Source organism: Microcebus murinus, chromosome 10 (genome assembly GCF_040939455.1).
Source record: "Microcebus murinus isolate Inina chromosome 10, M.murinus_Inina_mat1.0, whole genome shotgun sequence".
NCBI classification, from domain to species: domain Eukaryota; kingdom Metazoa; phylum Chordata; class Mammalia; order Primates; family Cheirogaleidae; genus Microcebus; species Microcebus murinus.
This window is the reverse complement of record NC_134113.1, coordinates 86,341,223-86,366,182: the sequence shown is the minus strand read 5'-3', so window position 1 is coordinate 86,366,182 and position 24,960 is coordinate 86,341,223. Positions and strand designations below refer to the sequence as shown.

At 37.1% G+C, this 24,960-nt stretch overlaps 1 protein-coding gene across 1 annotated transcript in view; it reads right to left on the bottom strand.

Moving 5' to 3' along the window:
* Window positions 1–11,041, bottom strand: part of SLC15A5 (solute carrier family 15 member 5) — an 81,741-nt gene extending 70,700 nt beyond the window's left edge. The window contains exons 1-2 of the mRNA XM_012775837.2: window positions 10,681–11,041; window positions 5,598–5,820 (exon numbers count right to left, since the gene is read on the bottom strand). Of these exons, the coding sequence (XP_012631291.2) occupies window positions 5,598–5,820; window positions 10,681–11,041 (584 nt within the window). The remainder of the gene's footprint in view (window positions 1–5,597; window positions 5,821–10,680) is intronic.
* Between the last annotated feature and the right edge of the window lie 13,919 nt (window positions 11,042–24,960).

Below are 24,960 nucleotides of genomic sequence, written 5' to 3'. Positions count from 1 at the left end.
TAAATACAGACTGGGAACTGCAAATAACTGGGAGTAGATACAAGTGGTAATTTTTTTTTTTTTGGTCTTTATGATTCTATGGTATTGAATACAAATAAGAAAGAAATTTTGCTGCTGTAAAACTCAGCAATCTTTTTGAAATGATTTTAAATATTCACTTTATTTTGTAATAATTTCAAAGTTACTCAAATATTTTGTCATTTCTTAGACTGACCCATGTTGACATGCTTCACGTTTATTTTCAGTGATTTCAAGAGAAATGATTTAAAGTGGTCTTTCCTAACCTGAGAAGGTATCAAAGAGGGGAGACAACCTTTCTGCAAGTTTCAGGTCTTCATAGTATTAGTGGACAATTTAAAGACTCCAGAGAAAGTATTTTATTCTGCATTGAGCAACATTGAGATAATTCACCAGGGGATTTATGACCCTTCAATGGAATAAAACTGAATTGTTTAGAAGAGTCAAGAAAATACTTGGGCTCTGATTTCATCGTGGATTGCTGCTGTCACTCGTTGCTTCTTTTAGCATGACCCTTGGCTCACTGACGTACCTCAAAGAATATTCTGGCAGCCATGTATATGGAGAAATGAAGGAGCAAGTAGAAATTTTATAGTTCTCCCTTTTTATCTGTAAATGTATTTTTTCAGTACAGCTGTTAAAGGTAGGTGAATAAAAGGTTGATTTTAGTGACTAGTCAGCAGGATTTAAAAAGTTATACTTTTGATTAAGAAATTTTGGGGACTGCTTCACCCTCTTTTCTGCTCTACCTCTTTCAACTTGTAACCTGTTTTCATCCCTTTCTCTCCTTGTTCCCCGTTCTTTTGTCAACACTCCAATTTTTAAAGTGGTTTATTTGTAGAGTTTTCTTATTTTTTTTGTATTTGGGATCTTTGAACCACCACATGTCTTAGAGTTTACTGATGAAAATAAGCCCTGACTCATGTACCTTTCAGGCTTAAAGAAGACTAGGCAGGGCTTAAGAAGAAGCAGGAGGCAACGTAAATGACAAATACAGAGAACTTTTCCTTCTTTTTCTTTCTCTTCAATATTTTTTGGTTTCTACAGTTACGTATGTTTGGAGAGGAATTCTGAGTGTATTTCTGAAAGCTTACCATTTTGGCAGAGATGAAGAAGGAGCTGCCTGTTGTTATTGGAGTGAGAAGGTAGCATTTATTAAACTTCACTAGAGCCCATGCATTAGAATTTTGGAAGATCTGGTGATTTTTTTTTCAAAGCGATGTACAGGCTACTACTTACTCCTCAGTAGGCGGCTCAGAGAATATTTTGAGTATTAATAAGGTTATTCCATGAACTGCTTTGATTTTGTTGGCTGAAATGTATCTTATAAATTATTATTTTACTATTGAAGAATATATGTAAATTTATATTTTGTTTCTCTCTCTTCTCAGGATTTTGTAGAAATTCTCAGTTGGGTAGATTTTTAGGTATGGTGAAAATTGCTATAAATCATCAAAACTTTTCAAAGCAGCCTGGCACACATTGGGTATGTTCAATCAATGTTTAGCTCCATTTCTTTTCAAAGATATCACTGAACTGAGTTTGAAATCCCCTTCCTTTAGGGCTCTAAAATTGTTTCCAAAATACGTTTGATCTTCTGAATTGCATGAGGTATACTTGATATAATATGAATGTTTGTGCCATCACCCCCAAATTCATATATTGAAATCTTAATCCCAAGTTGATGGTAATAGGAGGTAAGTCTTTTGATCATGGGGGTGGAACCCTCCTAAATGGAGCTAATTCCCTTATAAAAGAGGCCCAAAAAAGCCCCTTTGCCCCTTGCACTATGTGAAGACAAAGGAACAAGCCATTAGTCTGCAACTGGGAACAGGGCCTCACCGGAACCCAATGATGTTTGACACCCTGATCTTAGAATTCCAGCTCCCAGAACTGTGAAAAATAAATCTCTATTTATAACCACCCAATCTATTATAATTTATTATAGCTGTTGTATTTATTATACTAGTTAGTTAGTATAAACTAACACAGTACTTGTTAAAAATATGTATTCCTCACCTGTCATACCTGGAAATTGTAATCTGGGAGGTTTGGGGTGGAGCCTTGGAAACATTTTTAACAAGGCCCTCACGTGATTATTAAAATCAGCAACACTGCTTTAGAGCAGTGGTTCTCAACTCGGGCTACTTAGGCAGCTTAAAGAAAAAGTCCTCATCTCTGGGTCCCACCTTGAACCAACATAGTCAGAATGTCTGGTAGCAGGGCCCAGGCATCAGTATGTTTTTAAAAGAATCCTCAGGTAGCTTTAATGTGTATCTAGAATTGACAATCACTGCCCCCAGTACTCTGGTTAATATTAAAACAGCTTCTGGAAAAATACTGTGGGATAATAAATTTTTACCTCTGGTGTTTCCTTAAGATAAAAGCTATGAAACTTGAGTAAGTATTAAAATAGGAATATTTCAGTATGAGACAACCTATCATGCCAGGTCAATTTGAGTACCAGATATTCAAAATTCCTAGGTTGGAATAAGTCAGTCTCCAGACTTTCTCAATAACTTTACCGACTTTGGGCTTTTAATCATGTTTCAGTCACTCTTGTAACCCCTTAGCAACAGACTGTGATATGTAGATAGGATGCAAATTGTCAGGTGAAATAAGCGCAAAGAGATGCAGAAGCAAGATTTGAGATTAATTGTGGTAGAATTTAAAACCATGAACACACTGAATTATCCACCTTCTTTTATGCTTCCAGAAAAGAATCTGCACAGTGTATTCACTTAGATGATCTCCAGCATGGTGATTCTTAATTGTCTACCTCAGATTTTGAAATATGTTGGAAGAACCAGGTTCTGATTGAGATCATGGCACAAGGATGTTGGCAAATTATGATGCCTCTTGATTTCAGGGAGTTTAGCTTTAGTTTTTTCAATGAGGTGCGTAGTTGAGGAAAATCCAGTACCAGATGGTAATGTTGGCTTGGAGTGGTTTTCTCACCTACGTCTGGCAGCTTTTCTCGGAAGTGGTGTTTTCAGTGTCTGAGACTTCCAGTCTATGCTGCTTAACATGATCACTCGGAAGCTTTAGGCGGTATAGATGCAATGACACATCTCATTAAAGGTCCCTTAACTATGAACATCTGACATCTGTGCTGCAAATAGGACTGAATGCAGACTTCAAGTGGTTGTAGATTCAAGTGGTATGTTATTTTTCAAAGGCACTAGTGAACTTCCTTATATTTACCAGGCTTGTAATTTCTAGAGGCAATTTTGACTTGGAGAAATAGAGTATGAATCAATAATCTGTCCATTTTAAGGATGACCTCCTTTCCCAGCATTTAGGCAATGGTTTTTGCTAGCAACAATAATAATAATTGCTATCATGATTTGAATACCTATAATGTGCTAGGATACTTTATGTATAAACAATACAATAGCACTCCAAGCTATTTCCATTTTGTGGATGAAGAATCGAGGACCCTAAAAGGTTAAGGAACTTGCCAAAGGCCATAGTCACCTAAGTGACCTAAGTGACAGTGTCACCTAAGTGACAGAGCCAGGACTCTGCCAGCCATCAGGCTGCTGGGTGGGGTGTCTGCCCATTTTGCTATCAAGTTTTGCAGTGTGTATAGGAATAGAATTAGCATTCATTTCTATAAACTGCAATAAACTAAGTGAATGTTCATAAAAGTCATTCTATAGTTTAGTATTCAAACTGAAAAATAAAGCTAAAACAACTAGATTCAGCCTACAAGGAGCTTACCATCCAAATACTCTTTTCTCACATTAAAGAATAACGCCCTGATTTTCTATATACATTTCTACATGCTTTAACTTTAAATTTTTTAAACACTATCAGAGATTTTAATGAAATTAGAAAATAAGTTTTAAAACCTAAATGTGTTCATCCTAAATTTGGCCTGGCTCCTCACAGCTGCAGAAATCCATTTTACCCCATTCCCCAACCCCCTTCCCAAAGCCCTAAAGCACAAACCCGTTGGGAGCCCCCTCTGTTTCCCAAAGGAAATATTTCATTCATATAATGTCTCCTTTGTAATCAACACTGAGAAATGTCACTTTGATTAAACACAACTCTGAATGACTAAGACCACAGTACAATAAATTCTCCAGAGCTATCTTTCAGAACAACTGATTGCTCTCCAGTCTTAATCCTCCAGAGTCTTATTTAATCAAAATGATGTTGCTAATTAAGGATTAAAACCTCCGAATAGAATAAAAAAGAAGGATTTTTCTTTCTCCTTTGGGCAGGTCAAGGAGGCAGAATTTGCTGTAAGGAAGTAAAGAGTCTCCACTTTTGGTAAAACTGCATTGTTCCCTGACATTAGGACTTAATCCAAAATAGGCCTGAGTGCTTTGTAATATTAATATAATTGGAGTAAAAAAAGAGAGAGAGGAAGAAAGAAAGCAAGCAAGAAAGAAAGCAAGAAAGAAAGAAAGCAAGAAAGAAAGAAAGCAAGAAAGAAAGAGAAAGAAAGAAAGCAGAAGAAAGAGAGAGAAAATAGAAATTGCCTGGGATAGCTCCATATACCAAGCCAATATGCATTCTGAAATGTTTTCATTTAGTGCTTTTAATATGAATTTTCTTTAAGCATTTTTGTCTGAGGCTGTCTGTGCATTGCTTTTATCCATTGCAAACATTCATGGAAAGACAGAATATTTTAGAAAAATGTTGGCAACCCATTCCATAGAAAAGAGGGAACAAAGGACAGTGTATCTCACATATGTTTGCTATCCACTAATGAATAACAATATCAAAAAAGAAATTTTATATTAAATGCTGACTGCTATCCCTTAAGATCTAAATTTTAGGTTTTTTTGAATTTGTATTTAGTACTAGAAATTGGTTCCTTAAAAACCACACAAACTGATAAATTGTCTAAGAACTCACTGGGAAGGATGAAGATTCCCAGAAAGGCAGTTTTGTTTTCATGGAATATAAACTCTTTCAGGTATTGGAGGTGAAGTGGGTGAGAAACAGAGGTGCTGGGTGATGTTTTAACATATTGTGAAATACTTCTTTCATCTTTGCCATCTTCTATTTGCATTGGACTGTAAATTTATATTAAAAATTCCTGCCAAATTAGTCTATTACAATATAGATATAACTAATAATAATAATGATGGCTATTGCTTTTTGATCACTATTTGCCAAGTTCTTTGCCACCATATTACCTCTAATAATACATGAGAAGTAGTATTATGCCCCATCAGAAATAAACTGAAGTGGAGAATAAAGGACTTGATCAAGGTCAGTTGGCTTGAGGGAGGCAGAGTTGAGACTTCTACCCAGGCATCATTGGTTGCAAAGCCATATCCTATTCAATATGACAAGCCACTTCTCATCTTTTTTACTGGGAGGATAAATTTATCACCTTGTCTCCGGAAGGTTCTGGTAAGCTGTATTAGTCTGCATTTGACTTCTAATATACCATGATTACTGACGGAATCATCATCACATCCTCACTCACCCAGCCCAATCAATGACAAACACAGAACAACGACTATCAAAATGAGACCAGAAAGCAAACAGTGAGAAATTCCGAAATCGAGGGGAATGTCATAATAGACCCGGGTTCCCTCGGAGCAAGTGCTACCTACCAGTTAAAAAAAGATGTTCGTTTCTTTGAGCTACACTCCCCAAGGCCGTAAGCACCCAGTGGACAAACGATGGCCCTTACTCCTCCTGTGCCAAGGCAGATGGTCAGCAGCGCTACATAAAACAGCCTGTTCTGTTCCTTTTTCGGTATGTTGTTAATCACATGGTAAGCGCCCAGATAGAAATCTTCCAAGGGAAAAGCAACCGCAGATAGCAAAGCAGTACCTGCAGGTAGAGAAAAAGGAAGAATAAATATAGCATAGACCAGTTGAACCACCAAATCACATCATAAATGTTTTTCCTCTGACGGCAGCATCATTATGTCACTGTATCATTAAAATATTTATGTTAATCATTGCAATTTGGGAGATAGGCTGATATTTCTAAGTGTGAACATTTCCTGCAATATGTGTCTTATCTAATCCAGAGTTTTAGGGCATTTTTGTTTTTCCCCTCAAGCTTGAACTATGTTTTTTCTCAGAATGTGTAAGCAAATCATGTCCATTGTAACAAAGTTAAAATAATTTAGAAATGCATCATGTAAAAAACTAAGTTGTTTGTATTCTGCCCCCAGAGAATATCACTGTTAACGAGGCTTATTTGTTCTTAATCAACAAGAGTGATAGAAAACACCATGATGTCAGATAGCTCAGAAATCTGTTAAATGAAAATTGTTAAGAACAATATTATCATAGTTTGAGGAGAAAGCAGCCTTTTTTTTTTTCCTTTCGTACTTCTTTTTCTCATTTTTAATGGCCTTCTTACTTCTTTTATTTTGCATGCAGCTGGATGGGACTTCTTTGGCCAGGCACAGAGATGAGAAGGGTGGGAGAAAAAAATGGGAGTGGTGATGCCCATGTTGGAAGGAGGAAGGACCGAGAGTGACAAAGGAGGGTCGAGCGTCCTCATTTCCACCCCACAGGGACCACACTTGATGGCTTTCCTTGTCTACTAAAAATTATGATACAATTCTATGCTTTTGCTAAGCTCTTTATATTTTGCAAAACATTTTAACGTACTAAATTGTTTCACCTCAGAAAAACTTTGTGATGTCAGAGGATAGATTTTTGTATTCTGATTTTTCAAAAATAAAGAAAGAAAGAGAAAAAAGAAGAAAAGAAATGGTTCAGTGAAGTTATGACTTTCCCAATGTTATAGAGTAAACCAGATATAATCTCTCTCTTCTTGGACCTCCTGCTGTCAAGTGGTCAAATCATTTTTTTTTTAAATAGCATTTTCCTCCCATCAGATTATAAAAGTAATATATTCTTACTTCAGAAAATTTGAAAAACATAGGAAAGCACCCGGAATAATACAAAAGGCCCATAATCTCATAGCCCAGAGATAATCTTTACCATATATTATACTTTTATGAATATCTTTTACTTAAATAGAGATTACAGTGTTGATTCCTTTTAACATAACCAAATAATATGAACAATTTTTAATATCTTTATATATTCTTTTTCAACATGATTTCTAGTGATGATGTGAGATTCTAACCATAATTTGTTTTAAAATCTCTTTTCAGTTATTGTGAATGAACACTGCAAAACTACCTTTACCGTGACAATTTTTATGCACATCTTTGATTATTCTTAGCCTGAGTCCTCAGTCAAAGGCATTCACATTTTCATGGCTTTTTAATACCATTGACAGATGTTCTTTAGCAATGTAACAATTTAATCTCCTAGCACCATTGCATGGGTGGCCTTCATCAACACTAGCTACCATCATTAATTTTTGCTTTGTCAATTTGATTAGTGAAAAAAGGCTCTCCCCCACGTCAATTTTGTTCTCCATTTTATTAATTTGGCACAAATATTTTGGTATGCATTTTTATATAGTTGTTTTTTGTGGTTAGTTTTCTCAATTAGACTATCATAAGTCAACTTGCAGATAAAAATTGGGTCTAATGTTTCCATCTCTCCTACAGAGACTTTCACAATGCGAAGCTTTTTGGCAACAGGTTGATTTACCATGAGGTGGGCCCTTTCAATTATTGAGTTTGAAATGTTTCCTTTCAAGGTTAGCCAGATGCAGAACTAACTGTTCTCTCTCCATCACTCAATCCTCTCTTCTGGAAGTGTGATGTTAAGGCCTGGCTAGATAAAGGGATATCCAAAGAGAATGAGCAGAGAAATTATTTCATTCAACAACCATTTCTTTAAGGACAAGACCCTTTTAGTTTACATAGTACCTTTGTGTAAATTTGAAAGGCGCTTTACTTCCATCTTTTAAGAAAATGTTATACTGATTTTGTTAGATCAAAACTTTATTTCTATCTACTGTAAAATTAATGTAATAAAAATGCAAATCTATGACATATGTGATAATGTGTGCTAGTTTGTATCTCATAATTAGCATACCTGTATTTGGTAGCTCTGCACAAAGCTCCATGATGTGTCATATCCCATACAGGGGGTGAGAGTCCTCCTCTCTCTAGGAACTAATGAGTTTGTCAGAGAAGTCAGACATGTAAGTGGACAATTATATTATGAAGTGGTAAATGCAATCATATAGGTACCATCGGGATGCGTTTGAACACAAAGAAGCTAGCAATAAACATTATATGGGTCTTGGAAGAATGGAGTTTTCCAGTGTTGGATATGGGTGAAAGATAAGGGGAGATGACAATTTCAGGCAGAGAGATGATCATTTGTAAGATTAGAAAGCTAGAAAAGCAGAGAAGGAGAAGTTCAGCATAGTTAAGGTTGCATATTAAACAAGAAGTCTGGAGACATAAGGATGGAATAGATTGTAAAGGTTGTTGTATGCTAAATTAATAAATTTAGGTTTTATTTATATATATATAAATATATAGAGAGATATAGATATATTTATATAATATAGCCAATATATAGATTTATTTTTTCAGGAAGTTAGTGTTGCCAATAGAAGGGTGTATGGACTGGAGACTGATTGATAACTGGCAGCCCAGTACATGGGCCATTGTAGTGGTCAAGAAAAAGCTGCATGTTTGAGCTAAGCTGGTAGCAATTCACACAGAAGAGATATTTCTGTTAGAACCTCTGATATTAAGTGACTGGTTGGGATTGATGGCAACTGTGAGTGGAGAATACAATCAAATAACTTTTACTAAGAAAATGAATGTATATAGAGTTGATATAGGTCTTTTGTTTGCCAAATTCCAAAGGCAGGATTTCCATCCTGGTCTGATGACTGACTGACCTCAGAATTTAGACTGATGGGAATTACCATGTTAAACAAGAAGCTACCAAATGCTACTGGTGTGGGCCTATTACCAAGCAGAGCAGATTATTCAGGTATTTGCTAAAATGTCTCCTTATCAGAAAGCATTCTCTGATTCCAGGTAGCAACCCTGCCACTGTCCATTCCAGCCTGTCTCCGTACCCAGCTCTATTTTTCATCCTAACACTTATTACCACCTGGCACCATACCTACCTACTTGTTTCTTTTTTTCTCTCCCTGCACCAAAAAGTCACCTTCGGCAGGAACAGACTACTTTCTTCTCTGTTGCCCTCTCAGACACTGGAACAATGCCTGGCACAGACTAGTTGATAAGAAATATTTGTTGAGTGTTGAGTGAGTTTTTTCCATGCAGAAGCTTAGTTTTTATTTCACAGGACTTCAGCAATGAAATGTACAGGTATGAATCACACTCTAATCGATTCCCTGAATGGTAATTTACCACCTGCCTGAAGTTGTGTGGTGTGTTGAGTAACTGATACGTATCCATCCCTTCCTCATTCAGCCCCCACCAACTTGCATTCCAGCTGTACTTCTCACTACTGGTGAACAGCACACTACCTTCCCAAGTTCCTCAGCTCGGAACCTTGGACTTAATTTCTTTTCCTCCATCGTATTTGTGCCTTAATTTAGTTGCCGAGTTTTTATAGTCTTTCACATGTTCTGTCCTGAATGGGCATTTTTCTACTGCTTAGACCATGATCCTGAGATTTTCTAGTTTCTCTCTATTAACCCCTCACTGTGCTTGTTCGTCCTGTTTATTGAAGAAAGGCATTTCTCACATCTTGTTTTCATTGTATCTTCAGAGACTTTTTGTTGTCTGAGAAGAATAACTTGAACTTTTCAGCCTAAAATTCTATTTTTTTTTTTTTTTCTGAGACAGAGTCTCACTTTGTTGCCCAGGCTAGAGTGAGTGCCGTGGTGTCGGCCTAGCTCACAGCAACCTCAAACTCCTGGGCGCAAGCAATCCTGCTGCCTCAGCCTCCCAAGTAGCTGGGACTACAGGCATGCGCCACCATGCCTGGCTAATTTTTTCTATATATATTAATTGGCCAATTAATTTCTTTGTATTTATAGTAGAGACAGGGTCTTGTTCTTGCTCAGGTTGGTTTCGAACTCCTGAGCTCAAACGATCTGCCCGCCTTGGCTTCCTAGAGAGCTAGGATTACAGGTGTGAGCCACCTTGCCCGGCCTAAAATTCTAGACTATTCATCAACTTGCTGTCTATACCTTATTAAACTCTTTTGATATTTCTCCAGCATTTCTTACAAGCACTTCACTTCCAAACTTTTGTAGATGTTTATTATATTTTTCTATGTTAAAGAAGCGCAGAGTGTCTGAATTCACTTATTTTTAAAAGCATATAACTATAGTTAATAATGTAGAAGTCATGCCTTCATAAGCAATCTTAATTAACATGACTAATTAAAAGACCACCATTTGATAAAAACATTTCTCAATTATTCTACATGAACTTTGAAAACCTTTTTAGCACATTTCATTTTAGTTGTGAAGCAAATAAATTTACATTTCACAGGGAATTTGTCACGATTTGGGCTTGGGGTAAAAAGGGGGAAATAGGAGTATTCTAGGGAGTACAGAAGATAGACATGTACAGAAATAATTATTGCAAAATATACTAAGTGTGATAATATAGGTATCAAAGCATTTTCTAACACACACACACAGGCATTCTTCAAATAATACAGAGAATGAAATAAATTGAAACAACATTCTTACTTCATTTATCACAGTTTATACTAAGAGCAGGGTGGGAGTAATATAAACTAAAAATTCTAACAAAAACCTTTTCAATTAAGTTGCAAAACAATCCAGCCAGCAGAGGACACTCACCTAGAAAATGTAGAAATAAGCAAGTGTACACCAGTTTGTTTCTTCCCACATAGACATCAGTGAGCCATCCGGCAATCACGGGGGTAAGTATTGAAGTTCCAATAAAGCACAAGTTCAAAATGGCTGCCTGGTGATTGCGGTAGCCAAGCTTAACAGTGCAAAAGGGGATCATGTTGCAGACAACTTCAAAGAAAGTGAACCTCTCACACAGCTCCACCAGAAACAGGCAGATCCCAACCTGAATTTTTTTCACAGGGTATGAGGAAGAGAAAGAACCAAGGTGACTTACAGTTTTCTCCTTCTCAATGCTGTGATTTAAAGGTACTACCTCATCAGTTATTGTAAAGTCTGTGACAGACATGTCTTCCTTCCTTGGGTGCAACTTATGTTAGTAGTTTGAACTGGGTGATTTTTTTTTAACCCCCACCCTTCTAATGAAAAAAATAAGTAAGATCAGAGCTTTGAATTTCACATCTCCATGTCAAAATTTCATAAGGTTTTTTTTACACATTAATGTTGTTCATTTTGATGACCCAGGAGCACAGGAGAGGAGACATGAGTATTTAAACGTTCATAATAGCTCCGTGTAGCCCAAACTGATTTGTTTGTTTAATTACTTAGAGGCTAAATTAGGCTCTTCCTCCAAAATTATATTGAATTACACGAAGCCAGTTGCATACATGTGGAAACTCATCTGCCTCATACTGATAAAGGTTTAAATACTGAGGCAGAAGAAGCAGTTTTTCAGGAGAATTTGAGCACTAGATCAAGAAATAATTTGAGTCTATTAATTTCTGATACTTTAATTAAACAAGCCAGAACAGTACCAAGAGATAAAGCGCTAAAGGAAATCTGTTTTGAGGGGGCAGGAAACCTTATCATTATTACATTTCTTGTTATTTTTGGTTGGAATTCTGATAAGAAAGTTAATTAGGTAACAAAAGTGCTAGTACATTTAGGTAACAAGCAGAGTTTACAAGAAAGTAATTTAAGTGCACTAATGAAAGGAGAAAATATTAAACAAAACCCTGCTTCCTTTAAGTTGACCCCATGCTTGTAGAACAGCCTCTCAGGAAATAAGAATCAAAAGGCGCTATTTGACTCCCTTATGTTAATCAGCAGTCAGGGATACAGCAACCAGCCTACACATGCTTTCGGGAGTATTGGATCTGGTATCACCCTAGCCCTCCAGCTGGGTGAATGGTTGTTAGCATTGTATTCTGGAAAGCAGGAGGGCACCAATTAAGCTAAAACAGCAGCAGTGAGAGACAATACCTTCACATTTAGTGGTTTAGCTGCAAGGACATGGAAGACAAGGGACTGGAACTATTGGGTCAAAGTTATAATAATTCAACACATGAGTATAGGAATGCTATTTTCATACTGGAGTCAAAACCAAAAGACTGACAAGGGCTATAACTCTGATTCTCATCTTTTGTCCTGAGAGATTGGGAACAAAACACTGTTTTGACCCCTTGTAATAGTCTCATTGTAATGGGAGCCATTTGTATCTGCTCAGCATCACTTATTCCATCTTTGGTAACAATGCCCTATTTTTCCTTTATGTAGATTGATCATGCAACTTTTTATCCAGACTTGGACAATTTAGTAAGTGAAAAGCGATGCTATTTATAGTTATTCCTAAAAATGGGTATATAATGGGACTGTCCCTGGCCAACTCCCACCTGTGGTCACTTTCCCTTTGGGGAATGACTCCCATCTAGTACCTGAGATCATGGGGCAGGGGGTGTTAATCAGGATATCTCCTTTATTCTGTCCAAAGGGTGTCAACACACAGCCTAAGACAGTCCTTTTGCCTTTATCCTCTAGCATTTTAATCTTGAGTGGAATAACTCAAGAATGGACATGATGGAAGCTGAGTCGGTCAGATGGCAGTACCCTAAAGGGATTGCCCATGAGGCCCTGATAGAGAGAACTCAGTGCCTACGCTGTTCTTACCCTGCAGGAGAGATTAGTTGTTCCTTCTGTAAAAGGCTCAAAACATTCCAATGGGTTTTGAGTTTTGTTAAGTTAGGTATATTTTGCTTCTGTGGCTTCCAAAGAACCCTAAGTGATATTTTATTTTTTTTTAAGGGAAAGTTGTTCCCTAGCCACTGGCTGACACATTTAGTCCCTGACAAAGTGCTCCTGCAATGTCATTCCCTGAGCCACTTCCCAGGGCCTGATGTTGACCAGGTCTGAAGTTTTGGGCTCCTTTGTGTATCCCTGAACAGGCCACAGGTGGTAGGAGTCTGTGGGCTGGTGGGTAGTCGAGTCAAGAAGAGCAACAGCATTTGCCTTCTTTGAAGGGGATATTTGGTAACTCTCCACAAGAGCCACTTACTCAGAAATAAATTTTATTTTAGTTATCTGTAAGGGGAAAATATCTGACTTTAATTTTATAACAAGGTTCAAAATAGTTGTCAAAAAGGATGTTTATTGACTTGGGAGTTAGAGAACTGAGTTATATTCCTGCCCCTTTATCACTGAAGGTGAATTTCTTTTTGTCTATGAGCCCATTACATCAACTGCAAAATACAAACAGTAAAGCCTGTCTCAGAAGATTATTTCTGTGGTTCGGTTTAGAAAATGACTGATGACATGTCAAGGATTGTGTGTGGAAACAGGTTTGTTATTCCTTGCTGCTGTATGCCTGTGTTTTCTAGCTACTTGGAGCAATGAGCCATAGAGAAACGTTATGGAACCATTGCCAAATTCCAGTTTACACAAAAAACAGAAGTTAGAAGGGTGAGATTCTGCTGAATAATGTTGAAGTAATGGGAAAACACCTCCTTTTTAATTGTCACTTCCCTATGAGTTCTCAATACTGTGTTCAGAGTGATCTCAAAGGACAAGTATCAATTCCACTTGAGAATAATACTTGGCAGGGAACATTGAATGTCATCATTTTTATCAACAATCTAGAGCCTTTGAGTGGGAATTTGTGCATACTTTAGTTTTACGTAACCCTTTCCCCAATCCCAGTCCAGGCTTGTCCTTTGTTTCCTGCACCTCACTCTATGTAATGAAGTGATATTTTTCCTCCACTATAGAAGCAAGGTACACAATATATGTACATTGGGTAGAATTTGGAAAATGCTTAAATATGAAAGAAAAACCAATGAAAGTTTTTGAAGCCTTCCTTTTGATGTTTTCTCTCCATGGCTATTTTTCATTAGTATATTTAAAATATTTAAATTGTATAATCATGTACAGTTATTGTATAATATATTTTCTACCCCATTTGTAAGCACTGTTATAAACATTTTAACATACCATTATGAACTCTTTGTAGACATAAATTTTATGATTGCATTAACACTTAACTATTCTTCCATTGTTGGTTAATTTTGTTCATCACAGATCAGTTCTAAACCAGTTTTGCTCAAATTTTTGACCATGAACCAACAACTAAAAGAAAACATCACCTTTATAAATTATACCAGAATGAATATTCATGCATAAAGCTTCCTTTATTCCCAGATTATATCCTTAGGCTGTTTTTTTTTTTTTTTAGAAGCACTATTACTGGTTAAAAGTATGAGAAAGTTTTTAGGCTTCTTGATATATAACATTAAACTACAATATAAACTTCAGGGAATATTTTTTAATTGGAAACTATTGTTTTTGAAATGCTGATCAGGTCTGAAGACTATACTTATCATTAGAATTCTTCATTGGAAAGACAAACGTGATAAGTCAAACATAAGGAGTAATAATGTTGACCATACTTGTATGTATTGGAAAATGGATTTTATTTAATGGATAAGATTAGTCAGAGGCTCATTGGATGAACTAATGACCATGCATGCTTTTTCTTGACCATTCAGAGCCTGCATGCTTCAGATCCTGGAAGGGTTGTTTAGGAAGCATACCCAAATGCAAACCCTGCTTTTAGGGATTAAAAGCAGGATTAAAAAGCATCCCTATGAGATATCTCCAGGATGTTTATGAGTTTTGAGAAAACTGTAGTACCTTCTAAAGCGCTTTTATAGCGTGTTACTGCAACACTCTTCCTTTTTTCTATGTATTTTTGGAATAACTTTTTATAGGTTCTCTAAACACCAAGTAAGTATTTTTAAAGGAAGAGCTTTTCTAGCTCAATAATTCTCTGTAAATGGTGTACACAAAGGTCAGTTGAAGATATTTATTCTTTTAGGCCTATTGATTCCATTTAATTCCATTGACTGTGAGGTTTGACAGTGGGTTTGAAAGCATTGTCAAGAACATGAGGATTGGGCTCACTACAATTTAATTATTAAAAATGTTACATCAAAGACTTGGAGTGAAATTTTTTGCTAGGTTGTTCAAGGTCTAAAGTGAAATGGAAAGATAACATATTGGGCTTTACTTTTTGTTTTGTGAAAAAGACATTCTCTGTATAAACTTCTTTCCTATTATAAAGAGGCTGTGGCAATTGTATGACATCTACACTTTGATCCTTCTGTCCGGTGTGAAAGAGAATTACTTCAGCCCCTAGCAGATTGTAATTCACACAGTCCCAAGAATATAAAAAATATTCTTCTCCAATATAGTGTGTTTTCGTATCTTTCTGGGGACAACTAAGAATGAAGGTATTGTATCCCTATAGGTGTTTTTTTTTTTTTTTCATTTCATGCAATGACAATTATGAATCTTGCTATTATGTTGAATTCTCCATAGAGGGTATATCTGTATAAAGTAAATAAGGCGGGAATGAGTTATCATATGGAAACTATGATGGTTAATTTTATGTGTCAACTTGCCTGGGCAACAGTGCCTAGATATTTGTTCAAATATTATTCTGGATGTTTTTGTGTGGGTGTTTTTGGATAAAATTTGCGTTTAACTCAGTGGACATTTAGGAAGGCAGATTGCTCCCTCCAATCAATTGAAGGCCTGAATAGAACAAAAAGCTGCCTGCCTCCGAGCATGAGGGAATCCTCCAACAGGCTGTGGACTTCATCTGCAATGTAGGCTCGTCCTGGTTTTCCTGCAGACTGCCTTTGGATTCGAACCACCACTCTTCCCTAAGTCTCCAGCCTGCCAGCCTCCCTCATCATATTTTGGACTTGCCAAGCCTCCACAACCATGTGAACTAATTCCCTAAAGTCCCTTCCTGTATGTATACACACACACACACACACACACACACACACACACACACACACACACACACACACACTCTACTACTCCACTGGTTGTTTCATTGGAGAACACTGACTAATACGAACACCGCCCATATTGTCCCCATTTTTTCATTCTTTTTTTCTTTTCCATCTGATTATGAAGGAAAAAGAAAGTCGAGCTTCTATACAGAACTGATGGCTTCCAAATAGATGTGCTGAACTGAGACATCCCTCCTGCGTTCTCAGTGAATTGGTGGACACGCCCATTGAGCCTCTCAGTGAAAATTCAAACTCATCCTGTCCCAAACTTAACTCATTATCTCTTTCCAGATCCCACTCCCCTTACTCCCTTTCTTGATGATTCATGAAACCACCGCTTACCCACATATCCAAGGGAAAAAACTGTGAGATGTCCTTGACACATTCTTCTCTTCTTCCTCATCTCTTATATCTACCTTTTTCCAGAAAATATTTATTGAGTACCTAATATGTGCCAGGAACTATGGTAGACATTGGCGGGGTCAGGGTTGGGGATAAGTACTATCAATTCAACCTTCTGAATATTTCACAAACCCATCCTTTTTGTTTGCTTTGTCTTCTCTGCCTTAGTTTGAGCGCTTTTGGATGTCTCCCTCACATTGCTGCCTCCAGCCTCGCTTCCTTCCATCTCAAACTCAGTCATTTGTGTATTGTTTTCATCTATTTGCCATGGCTGTCTACCTCTTGTTTCACTGACTGGCCTGATTTTTGCCATATCTTATGTTATTTTATTCATAGCCTTATTTAAAATGACTTAAGTTTTAAAAATCAAATAAGTCTATTTAAGAAGAACATTTTAAACATGTGAAAAAATGCTCAACATCTCTAACCATCAGGGAAATGCAAATCAAAACCACAATGACATATCACTTAACTCCAGTGAGAATGGCCTTTATCAGAAAGTCCCCAAACAATAAATGCTGGCGTGGATGCAGAGAGAGAGGAACACTCCTACACTGCTGGTGGGACTGCAAACTAGTTCAACCTCTGTGGAAAGCAATATGGAGATACCTCAAAGTGATACAAGTGGATCTCTCATTTGATCCAGCAATCCCACTACTGGGCATCTACCCAAAAGATCCAATGACACTCTACAAAAAAGACACCTGCACTCGAATGTTTATAGCAGCGCAATTCACAATTGTAAAGCTGTGGAAACAACCCAAGTGCCCATCAATTCATGAGTGGATTAATAAAATGTGGTATACACATACCATGGAGTACTACTCAGCTTTAAGAATCAATGGTGATATAGCACCTCTTGCATATTCCTGGATAGAGCTGGAACCCATTCTACTAAGTGAAGTATCTCAAGAATGGAAAAACCAGCACCATACGTACTCACCAGAAAATTGGTAGTAACAAATCAACACCTAAATGGACATATAGGAGTAACATTTATCTGGTGTTGGGAGGGTGGGAGGGGGGGAGGAGGGGATGGATATATACAACCAAATGAGTAAGATGTGCAACGTTTGGGGGATGGACACACTTGAAGCTCTGACTTGAGGGCAAGGGGGGGCATGGGCAATATACGTAACCTTAACACTTGTACCCCCATAATACGCTAAAATAAAAAAAGAACATTTTAAGTTACTACCATAAATAAAATCACTTGCCATAAATAGAAGATAAAAGTAAGTATAATATACTGATTGAAAATAATAGATAACATTCTCTAAGAGCTTTTTGGGGGGAGTCAGGCTCTGTTTGGGGGGAGTCAGGCTCTGTTCATCAATAAGTAGCAGAGCAGGGACTTAGGTGGCCTCATGCCGGAGCCTACAGTCAAAAGATGCTTTTTCCTTTGTATAATAAAAAAGATTGAAAGATAATGCATAACAACCACTTTTTCACTGCAGGATTCCACATTATATAATGCACATATCACCTAAAATTATTTCAATTTCTAAGATATTGGGACACATTTTCTATTTAATCTTCCCTAAACCTCCTGACATTATTTTTTAAAACCTAAATTTGTTCCATTTGCTTCCTTGCTTAAAGCCTGTAAACAGTCCCTTTAGACTATGGGATCAAGTTAGAAAGGAACAAAAGGCCCTTTATGATCAAGTTCCTGCCTTGTGATATGTCTTCCCTTGCTGTTCTACCGTGAGCTGTGTAACATGCCTACAGTTCCATGACTCTGCCATGTTCTTTTACCTCTTCTGCTTGGGACACTTTCATTTTCCATTCACTTTGGGAGCTTCTCTGCCTTCTTTAAATCTCAGGATAAGTATCACATCCTCAATAAAGTTTCCTCTGATTTTCAAAGATAGTCTTCTCTGTGTTCTTAAAACACTGTATATTTCTCTCTTTTAACACATATTTTTATTATATTATATTGATTAGTTTGCATGCTCATTTTCCTTGCTGACCATGAGCTTTTTGAGAACAGGAACACTTTCATACTTACCATTTTCCCCCCTGCCTACTACAGTGCCTAGAATGTTCTAGTTATTTCAGTATGTGCCTAGTGGCGTACAGTTGGCTGTGCCATGTGACACAACCAGACAAATAACCTTTATTCCGATAGAGTTCTGCAAGAAGTGCTCCTTACTAAATTTCTCTCAGTCTGCTACCGGATCTTGACTCTGATAACTTGGTAAAAATTCTTTGCTACCTTTATATTAAAACATTTTGAATGAATGAATGATTGATTGATTTTCTGAATGAATAAATGAAAGAGTGATTTAGGCTTACATTACTAGGATATTAGAAGGAAGCAAAAGTATTAAAATGTAGCAAGTAGACTGTATCTGACTACCAACGAATATTTATTGAGCACCTAATAGAAGCCACGCACCAGAATTCCATGTTGACAAAATACTTACCTTGATTTTATAAAGCTTACAATCTAGTGAGGGGTTCCAACCATTAAGCAAGAACTGCAGTCTAGTGAGCTATGTGTTATGATCAGGGAAGAAGAAAATGCTATAGAGGCATATAGCAGGGCTTGTATCCCAAACTCAAAAAGTCCACAAAAGGGTTTACATGGAAATAATATCCATGCCTAGATCTGAAGGAGGGATAGAATTCAGCTTGGGGAAGATGTGTAAGGTGAGGATTATTCCTAACAGAAAGTATGCTCTCTGTAATAAAGAGCATGTTACTCTCTAAGAGCCTAAAGAAGTTTTTTATGATTTACGTCAGAAGCAATTTTGGAAGGCATGAGTCAGGGAGATACAGGAGTATGGAGAGAAATGAAGAGATAAGAAAAAGCTAAATCATAAATAGCTTTGTAAGATGGGATTTTGATTCATTGAAGTCATTCTTCTTGTACATGCTGGACCTGTCCAAACAGAGTGAATTTCTACAATAGAACAGAGTATAAAGGACTGAAGTCTTTTGTACAAAATAATTTTTTCTACTTAAGATCAGAAGTATGGCGATAAGTTAAGAGGTACTTACGAGACTTGACAATTCTTAGCTACTTCTTTTACTACCATCATCATTAGTAGCGTCATATCTAGGCAAAACATGAATGAAAAAAAGAAGTACCAGGATTTGGTACAAGTGCCAGAATTTGCTAGAAATTTGGAGGTGGAATACTTAGGACAGAGCAAGGGCATCAAAATTGCTGTGCAGGTTTCTAACATATATACCTTAGTGGACAGTGGTGCTAGTCAGTACAAGGGAACAGAATTGGGATGAAGGAAGATGACTTTACCATATATGACAGTGTGAGTTGGAGGCACCTGGGGCATATATAATAGTTGAGAAAAGAAAGGAGTCAAATTTCTGTTTTTTTTTTCTTTGTAGCAGGTCACTTTTTTTTGAGTGGAGGTGAAACATATCCCTCATGATACAGAAAGAACACAATGACACTTTATGTAACAGTGTTAAACATTCCCAAGGCAAAGGCAGCTTAGAACATTACTATTTAATCACCCTCTACTGAATACCATTCAGATTTCATGAAAATTTATTGGGGCACTGTGCTGTTCCTTTGCAAAGCCCCTAGAGAAGTCTAGGCAATGCTAAACATAAACTGTAGAGTATTAATACATTTGAGAAAAAGGTGAAGTTTTTATTAACATAGGAAAATGGACAAGTTTTAGTATTTTTAAAATTAATTGCAAAATGCTAATCTAAATTTAATTTCTTTGGGTTACCTTTTTATTTCTTGAAGTAAATTAAATAATTCAGCTATTATTTTAATACTAGATTATATTTTCATTAAAAGTAAAACATAAGCAGTTGGATCATGAACTGTATTAATCAATGTTCAGATTTGGATTTTGCCTGCCTCAATTTTAGGGAAGATGTGTAGGAGGAAATAACCTCTATGGTACTGGTCTTGGAAAATTTAAAGTGTTGATGAATGTTGAAGCCCCCACTTTTAAATCTATCATTTGCTTAGAATATGAGTTAACAGACATGTTCTGAGTAAATGATGTCTCTTTTTAGGAAGGTATCTTCCCATGAAAGGAGGGAGGCTTAGCAATAGTGGGATAGAGTTAGGACTGGTGACAATCTGATTTTAAAAGTACCTCATTTTATATGAATCACTTCCTAATTTCAAAATTATACAATGTTATATTTGGAAGATGGCACTTTGGCCAAGCCCCTTATTTTAGTGTTTTATAATTGAAGATCTGAAAGGTGAACTGACTGGTCTAAGCTAACTCAACTAATTAATAGCTTGTCTTGCTATAAAATTCATGCCCCTTTGCTGCCAGTCCAATTTTATTTCTTCAACATTGTAATTGGATAAAAATCTGTCCTGGAGCTTTGAAGTTTGAGGATCTTGAAAAATAGAAATTGACCTGGATCGAGCCTAATCAAATCCATAATATTGTACAAATGCTTTTAGACCCAATTCTCCCACTATCTGTACAAATTTGAGCAATAAATGTAACTTCTTAGGGCCTTAGTTTTTTATACAGTGACTAAGAGTTTTGGATTAGATGATATTTAAAACCCTTTCTAGTTCTCTAAGTTTAATTTCCCCTTGCTAAAGACCCTGGACATTTACAAGAAATATATCTTTTTCACAGTAGTAATAGAATTGTCTTCCTATAAATTTTACTTTTCCTATATGTAAACTATGCACAGGGCATAAGTAAGATTTAACTATTTTTAAAGATGCAATTACCATGGTTATGGCTAGATTTCTATCTTTGTAGTACCCTCCCTGTGGATCCAATTTGAGAGATGAGATGATGGGAAGCAAAGGAAGAGCTACTTTATCTTTCTCTCCCCCTGTACCCTAGAGTTAAAAAATTATCCCTGGCCTTTCACAATTTATACAGGAGAAAAACACAGAACATTTAAAAACATATATTTATAAATAGCTCTTTGGTTCTGACTTCATTGTTTCTTCAAACTCTGCAAATTTTATACTGGAGACTTTATTCAAACACATGTAATTACCTAAGCTAAGCAGTTTTTCATACTTTTAAGGCTCTTGCATTATTGCACCTGTACGGCGGCTTTACAATTCAGTGGTAATTGAACAGCAATTATTTTTCATGATGCATGTACATTTTTATATCAGATTGTTGGCAGATATTCTTTATGATGATGTCGTTTTTGCTAATGAAGAAATTAGAGTAAGTTATCTCATGGAGTGAGATGTTTTTTTCTAACTCATTTCCTAGCTCATGACATGGATTTTAGAAAAGTTTTTGTATTGTAAAACAGCATATACAAATGGGAACAATGTTATCTCTGAATACATAGGGCTTGGGGGGTGGTGAGCTACTTTATACCTCTAGTAAGGTCTTGTCTGTTCTGTCCATATGATAGACTCTGATAGTAAATTTAACATGTGCATTTATGTATATATTTAGATTGTAAAATTCTAAGAGAACAATGACCAAGTCTTGTACCACTTTTAAACTTTTCATAGAGCTCTGCCCGAAAGAGCTCCTCAAATGACTGACTGACTTAATAGTTTGGCAGTGGACAAGAGAGCAGAGAGGGCTGGCATGATTATCCAAAAAACTCAGGCACCAAGTCAAGTCAATGTAGACCATTTAGAGCCAATCAAAATTCAACATTTTTTGAGAACTTGCTGTATGCCAGGCACACTTCTTGATGCTAGAGATTCAAAGGTGAATAAGGCCTCATCTTTAACTTTCAATTCACTCCAATAAGTACGTTATGTATTTTATATATACCATATGTAACCATATAATTGTGATAAGGTTACTTCATTTGTTCAAGAAACATTTATTTTATTTCACACCTGTTGTGTGCTAGAAAACTGTATGAAGTAGGGAGGACCCGAAGAAAAAGACACAGATTTTTAGCCACCAAGGAATTCATAGTCTGAAGGTTGAGACAGAAATAAATACATAAAAATACAATTAGAAACCAGTGACGATTTTTCTCACAGAGGTGTGCGCAGTGCATCATGGGATAATGGAGGAAGTGAGACTTAATGAGACTGTACAATAAAGGCTTTCTGGGAAGTGATGCCTGGGTGGAATCTCCATGAGGGACAAAGGGTCATCTAGGCCAACAAGGTAGCGAAGTGCCTTCTGGGAAGAGGGGAGAGAGAGCCAAAGACAATGAAAATTATGTGCGGCCCAGTGGAGCTGACAACTGTGGATGCTCTTTGATAGTCAAAAAGCATAAAGAGCACAATGTGAGGTGGAGGACTGGTGAGAGATGAGTTAGACAGGGTAAAATTATGGAGCCTTGTCTGTCATGATGAGGGCTTCAAATCTTATTCTCAACTCATTTGGCAGCCATTCACCGTTTCCGGCTGAGGATTGATGGGATCAGAACTACCATCCAGAGAGCAAAGAGGAAGATTGTTCTAGCAGCAGTGGGAAGAATGGACAGGAGGTCAGAGGAACCGGGTAGGATAGGACTAATCTTAGTGAAAAATGATGAGAGCCTATTAACAGGCATTATAATGGGAATAGAAAACAGGGTACAGATTACTGAGTCATCAAGAAGGGAAAATTTACAAAAATTCTGACTAATTTAAATACATGTGCTAGGGGAGGGAAAACCAATCTCAACTCCAAGGTTTCTGGCTGGTGAAATTTCACAGTGCTATTCCCCAAGATTAGTGGAAAGGCTGAGGAGTGGGAGATTGGCTGGGATGAGGGAAAGAAGGAGCTAGGTTTCCATATGTTGCCTTGGAGCAGCCCATGGGATGTACAGAACGAGGTGCCCAGACTATTCCTATCTGAAGTTGAGGAGACCAACCTGGGCCAGAGATATAAATTAAGGGTTATCTATTTACTGATTGCAGAGGGAGCTGGAGGAGTGGTTGAGGCCACTCTGGGAGGGGAGGAAGAGTGAAACAAAGGCAAAATGAGATATCTTAGAGGATTTCAATATTTAAGACAGAAAAATCATTGCTTATGTGGGAGTGTGGAAAGAAAACCAGAGTGGTGAGGGTGAGGTTGCCTGGTAGATTTAGGAAGAATAATCAAATGTCAAGTCAATAAGAAATAAAACGTACCCATTGTTTTAATAAGAACCAAGATACTGATGTCTTCCATGAGTGAGTAGTTTCACTGGTACATTAAATGCTATACTGAAGGTATTTTCATGTTGCTGAGGAAGAGGGAGGGATTAATTCCCCTGAGATGAGACGATCATCAGATAATATTTGAGCTGGGCATGAAGAAAGTGGGAAGTTGGTGTGTGTAGAAGGTAAAAAAGTGAATTCCACCCAGAGAAACATCATGGAGGCAAAACCTCAGAGGCCTGAAAAACATGGAGGATTTGGGGCACAGAGTGGCTGGAAATTACCTGACTCCCTCTTTCCCCCAGGCCTCCAGTTTTCCATGAGTGTACCCCACTGATCAAAGCAAAGCAGAAACCAACAGGAAAGGGGCTTCAGAAACAGGGTTTGCAGAGGTCTTCCCCCCCAAGTGACAGACAGCAAAGTAGGGGAAAGGCCAGAAATGGACCTCAGAGAAAGTGATAGTGGAAATGGACAGAAAGTGATAAACTCAACAGACACTTCATAGGCATCGATGTCTACATAATTCTACTTGGGTGGCAGTGCCTAGAGATAGCAGCCAAGAGAGATGTATAAATAGTGACTTCGTTTCCCTCTGTCTCCCTGTTCCCCACCACCCTGCACACATTTGGGTGAATGGTGTTTAACTGGGGTGGAGAATACAGAGGAAAAAGCAGCTTGGGTTGGACATTTAGCTTGGATTTGGGCAAACTGTCCAAGTTACTGGGAAAGATTGAGATAATGTTAAAAATATGGGCCTGGGGCATAAGAATATGAGTGATAATGTCGTTCATTTGGGAGTCATCAAAGCATAGAAATCATTACAGCCAGAGGAATAGATGAGGTCATTCAGGAAAGGTGTGTACAGTAAGAAACAAAATATCATCAACAAAAAACCCTATGGGAGACCCCAAAATTCTGGAGTAGATATTTGTAACATCTGTTTCCATTTACTCACCCTTCTAGATTTTGATGTCATTGTGGCAATGGGTATCCACGGTACATAGGTAAAGGCAATGAGAAATTGAGGCTATTCTAATAATGCTAAGGGTTCCAACACTTCTTTTAACAAAAACTTCTACTACTGAGAGAAAGAAATGTTTAGATTATTTAATTCTTTGTTTGCTGTATTTTTATTTTTCTTACATAAAAACCACAGTGATGACTTGGGTTGACTTATATCATTTCATCATCTAATTTCGAGATACTTCCTTTTCTTGGCTGGGTATGACTACAATGTGTAGTCATATCCAGCTAATCTGCCTTAAAAATTTTACTTTGGGCCTTCCTTTGGCCACCTCTACTGAGAGAAATCAATGACTATTTCCTGAATCCCTTTGTGCTGTGCTGACAGTCTCCGTTTAACACCCAGAGAGCACAGAGCATTTAGTTGTTGCATTCCCTTACATTTGCAATTCATTTTCTGTGTCAATTCATGTGGTTGATATTATAAAAATCATTTTAAACCTAGTTTAACTTTTCTTTTTTAACGTTTGGCTTATTCATAATTTTATGAGCTATAAATTTTATTGCATTGTGAATTGCCTTTCCCATCTGCAGATAACTCTGAGGAAGTCCTTGGAGGAATTGCTTAGGATGTGGTAAAAAGTAAAAAGAAAGGGACTTCTGTTGTGATTTGGTGGTACATGTTAGGCCAAAATATATCCTTCGGTAGAGAAAATAACTACAGAGGGAAGATTTGGA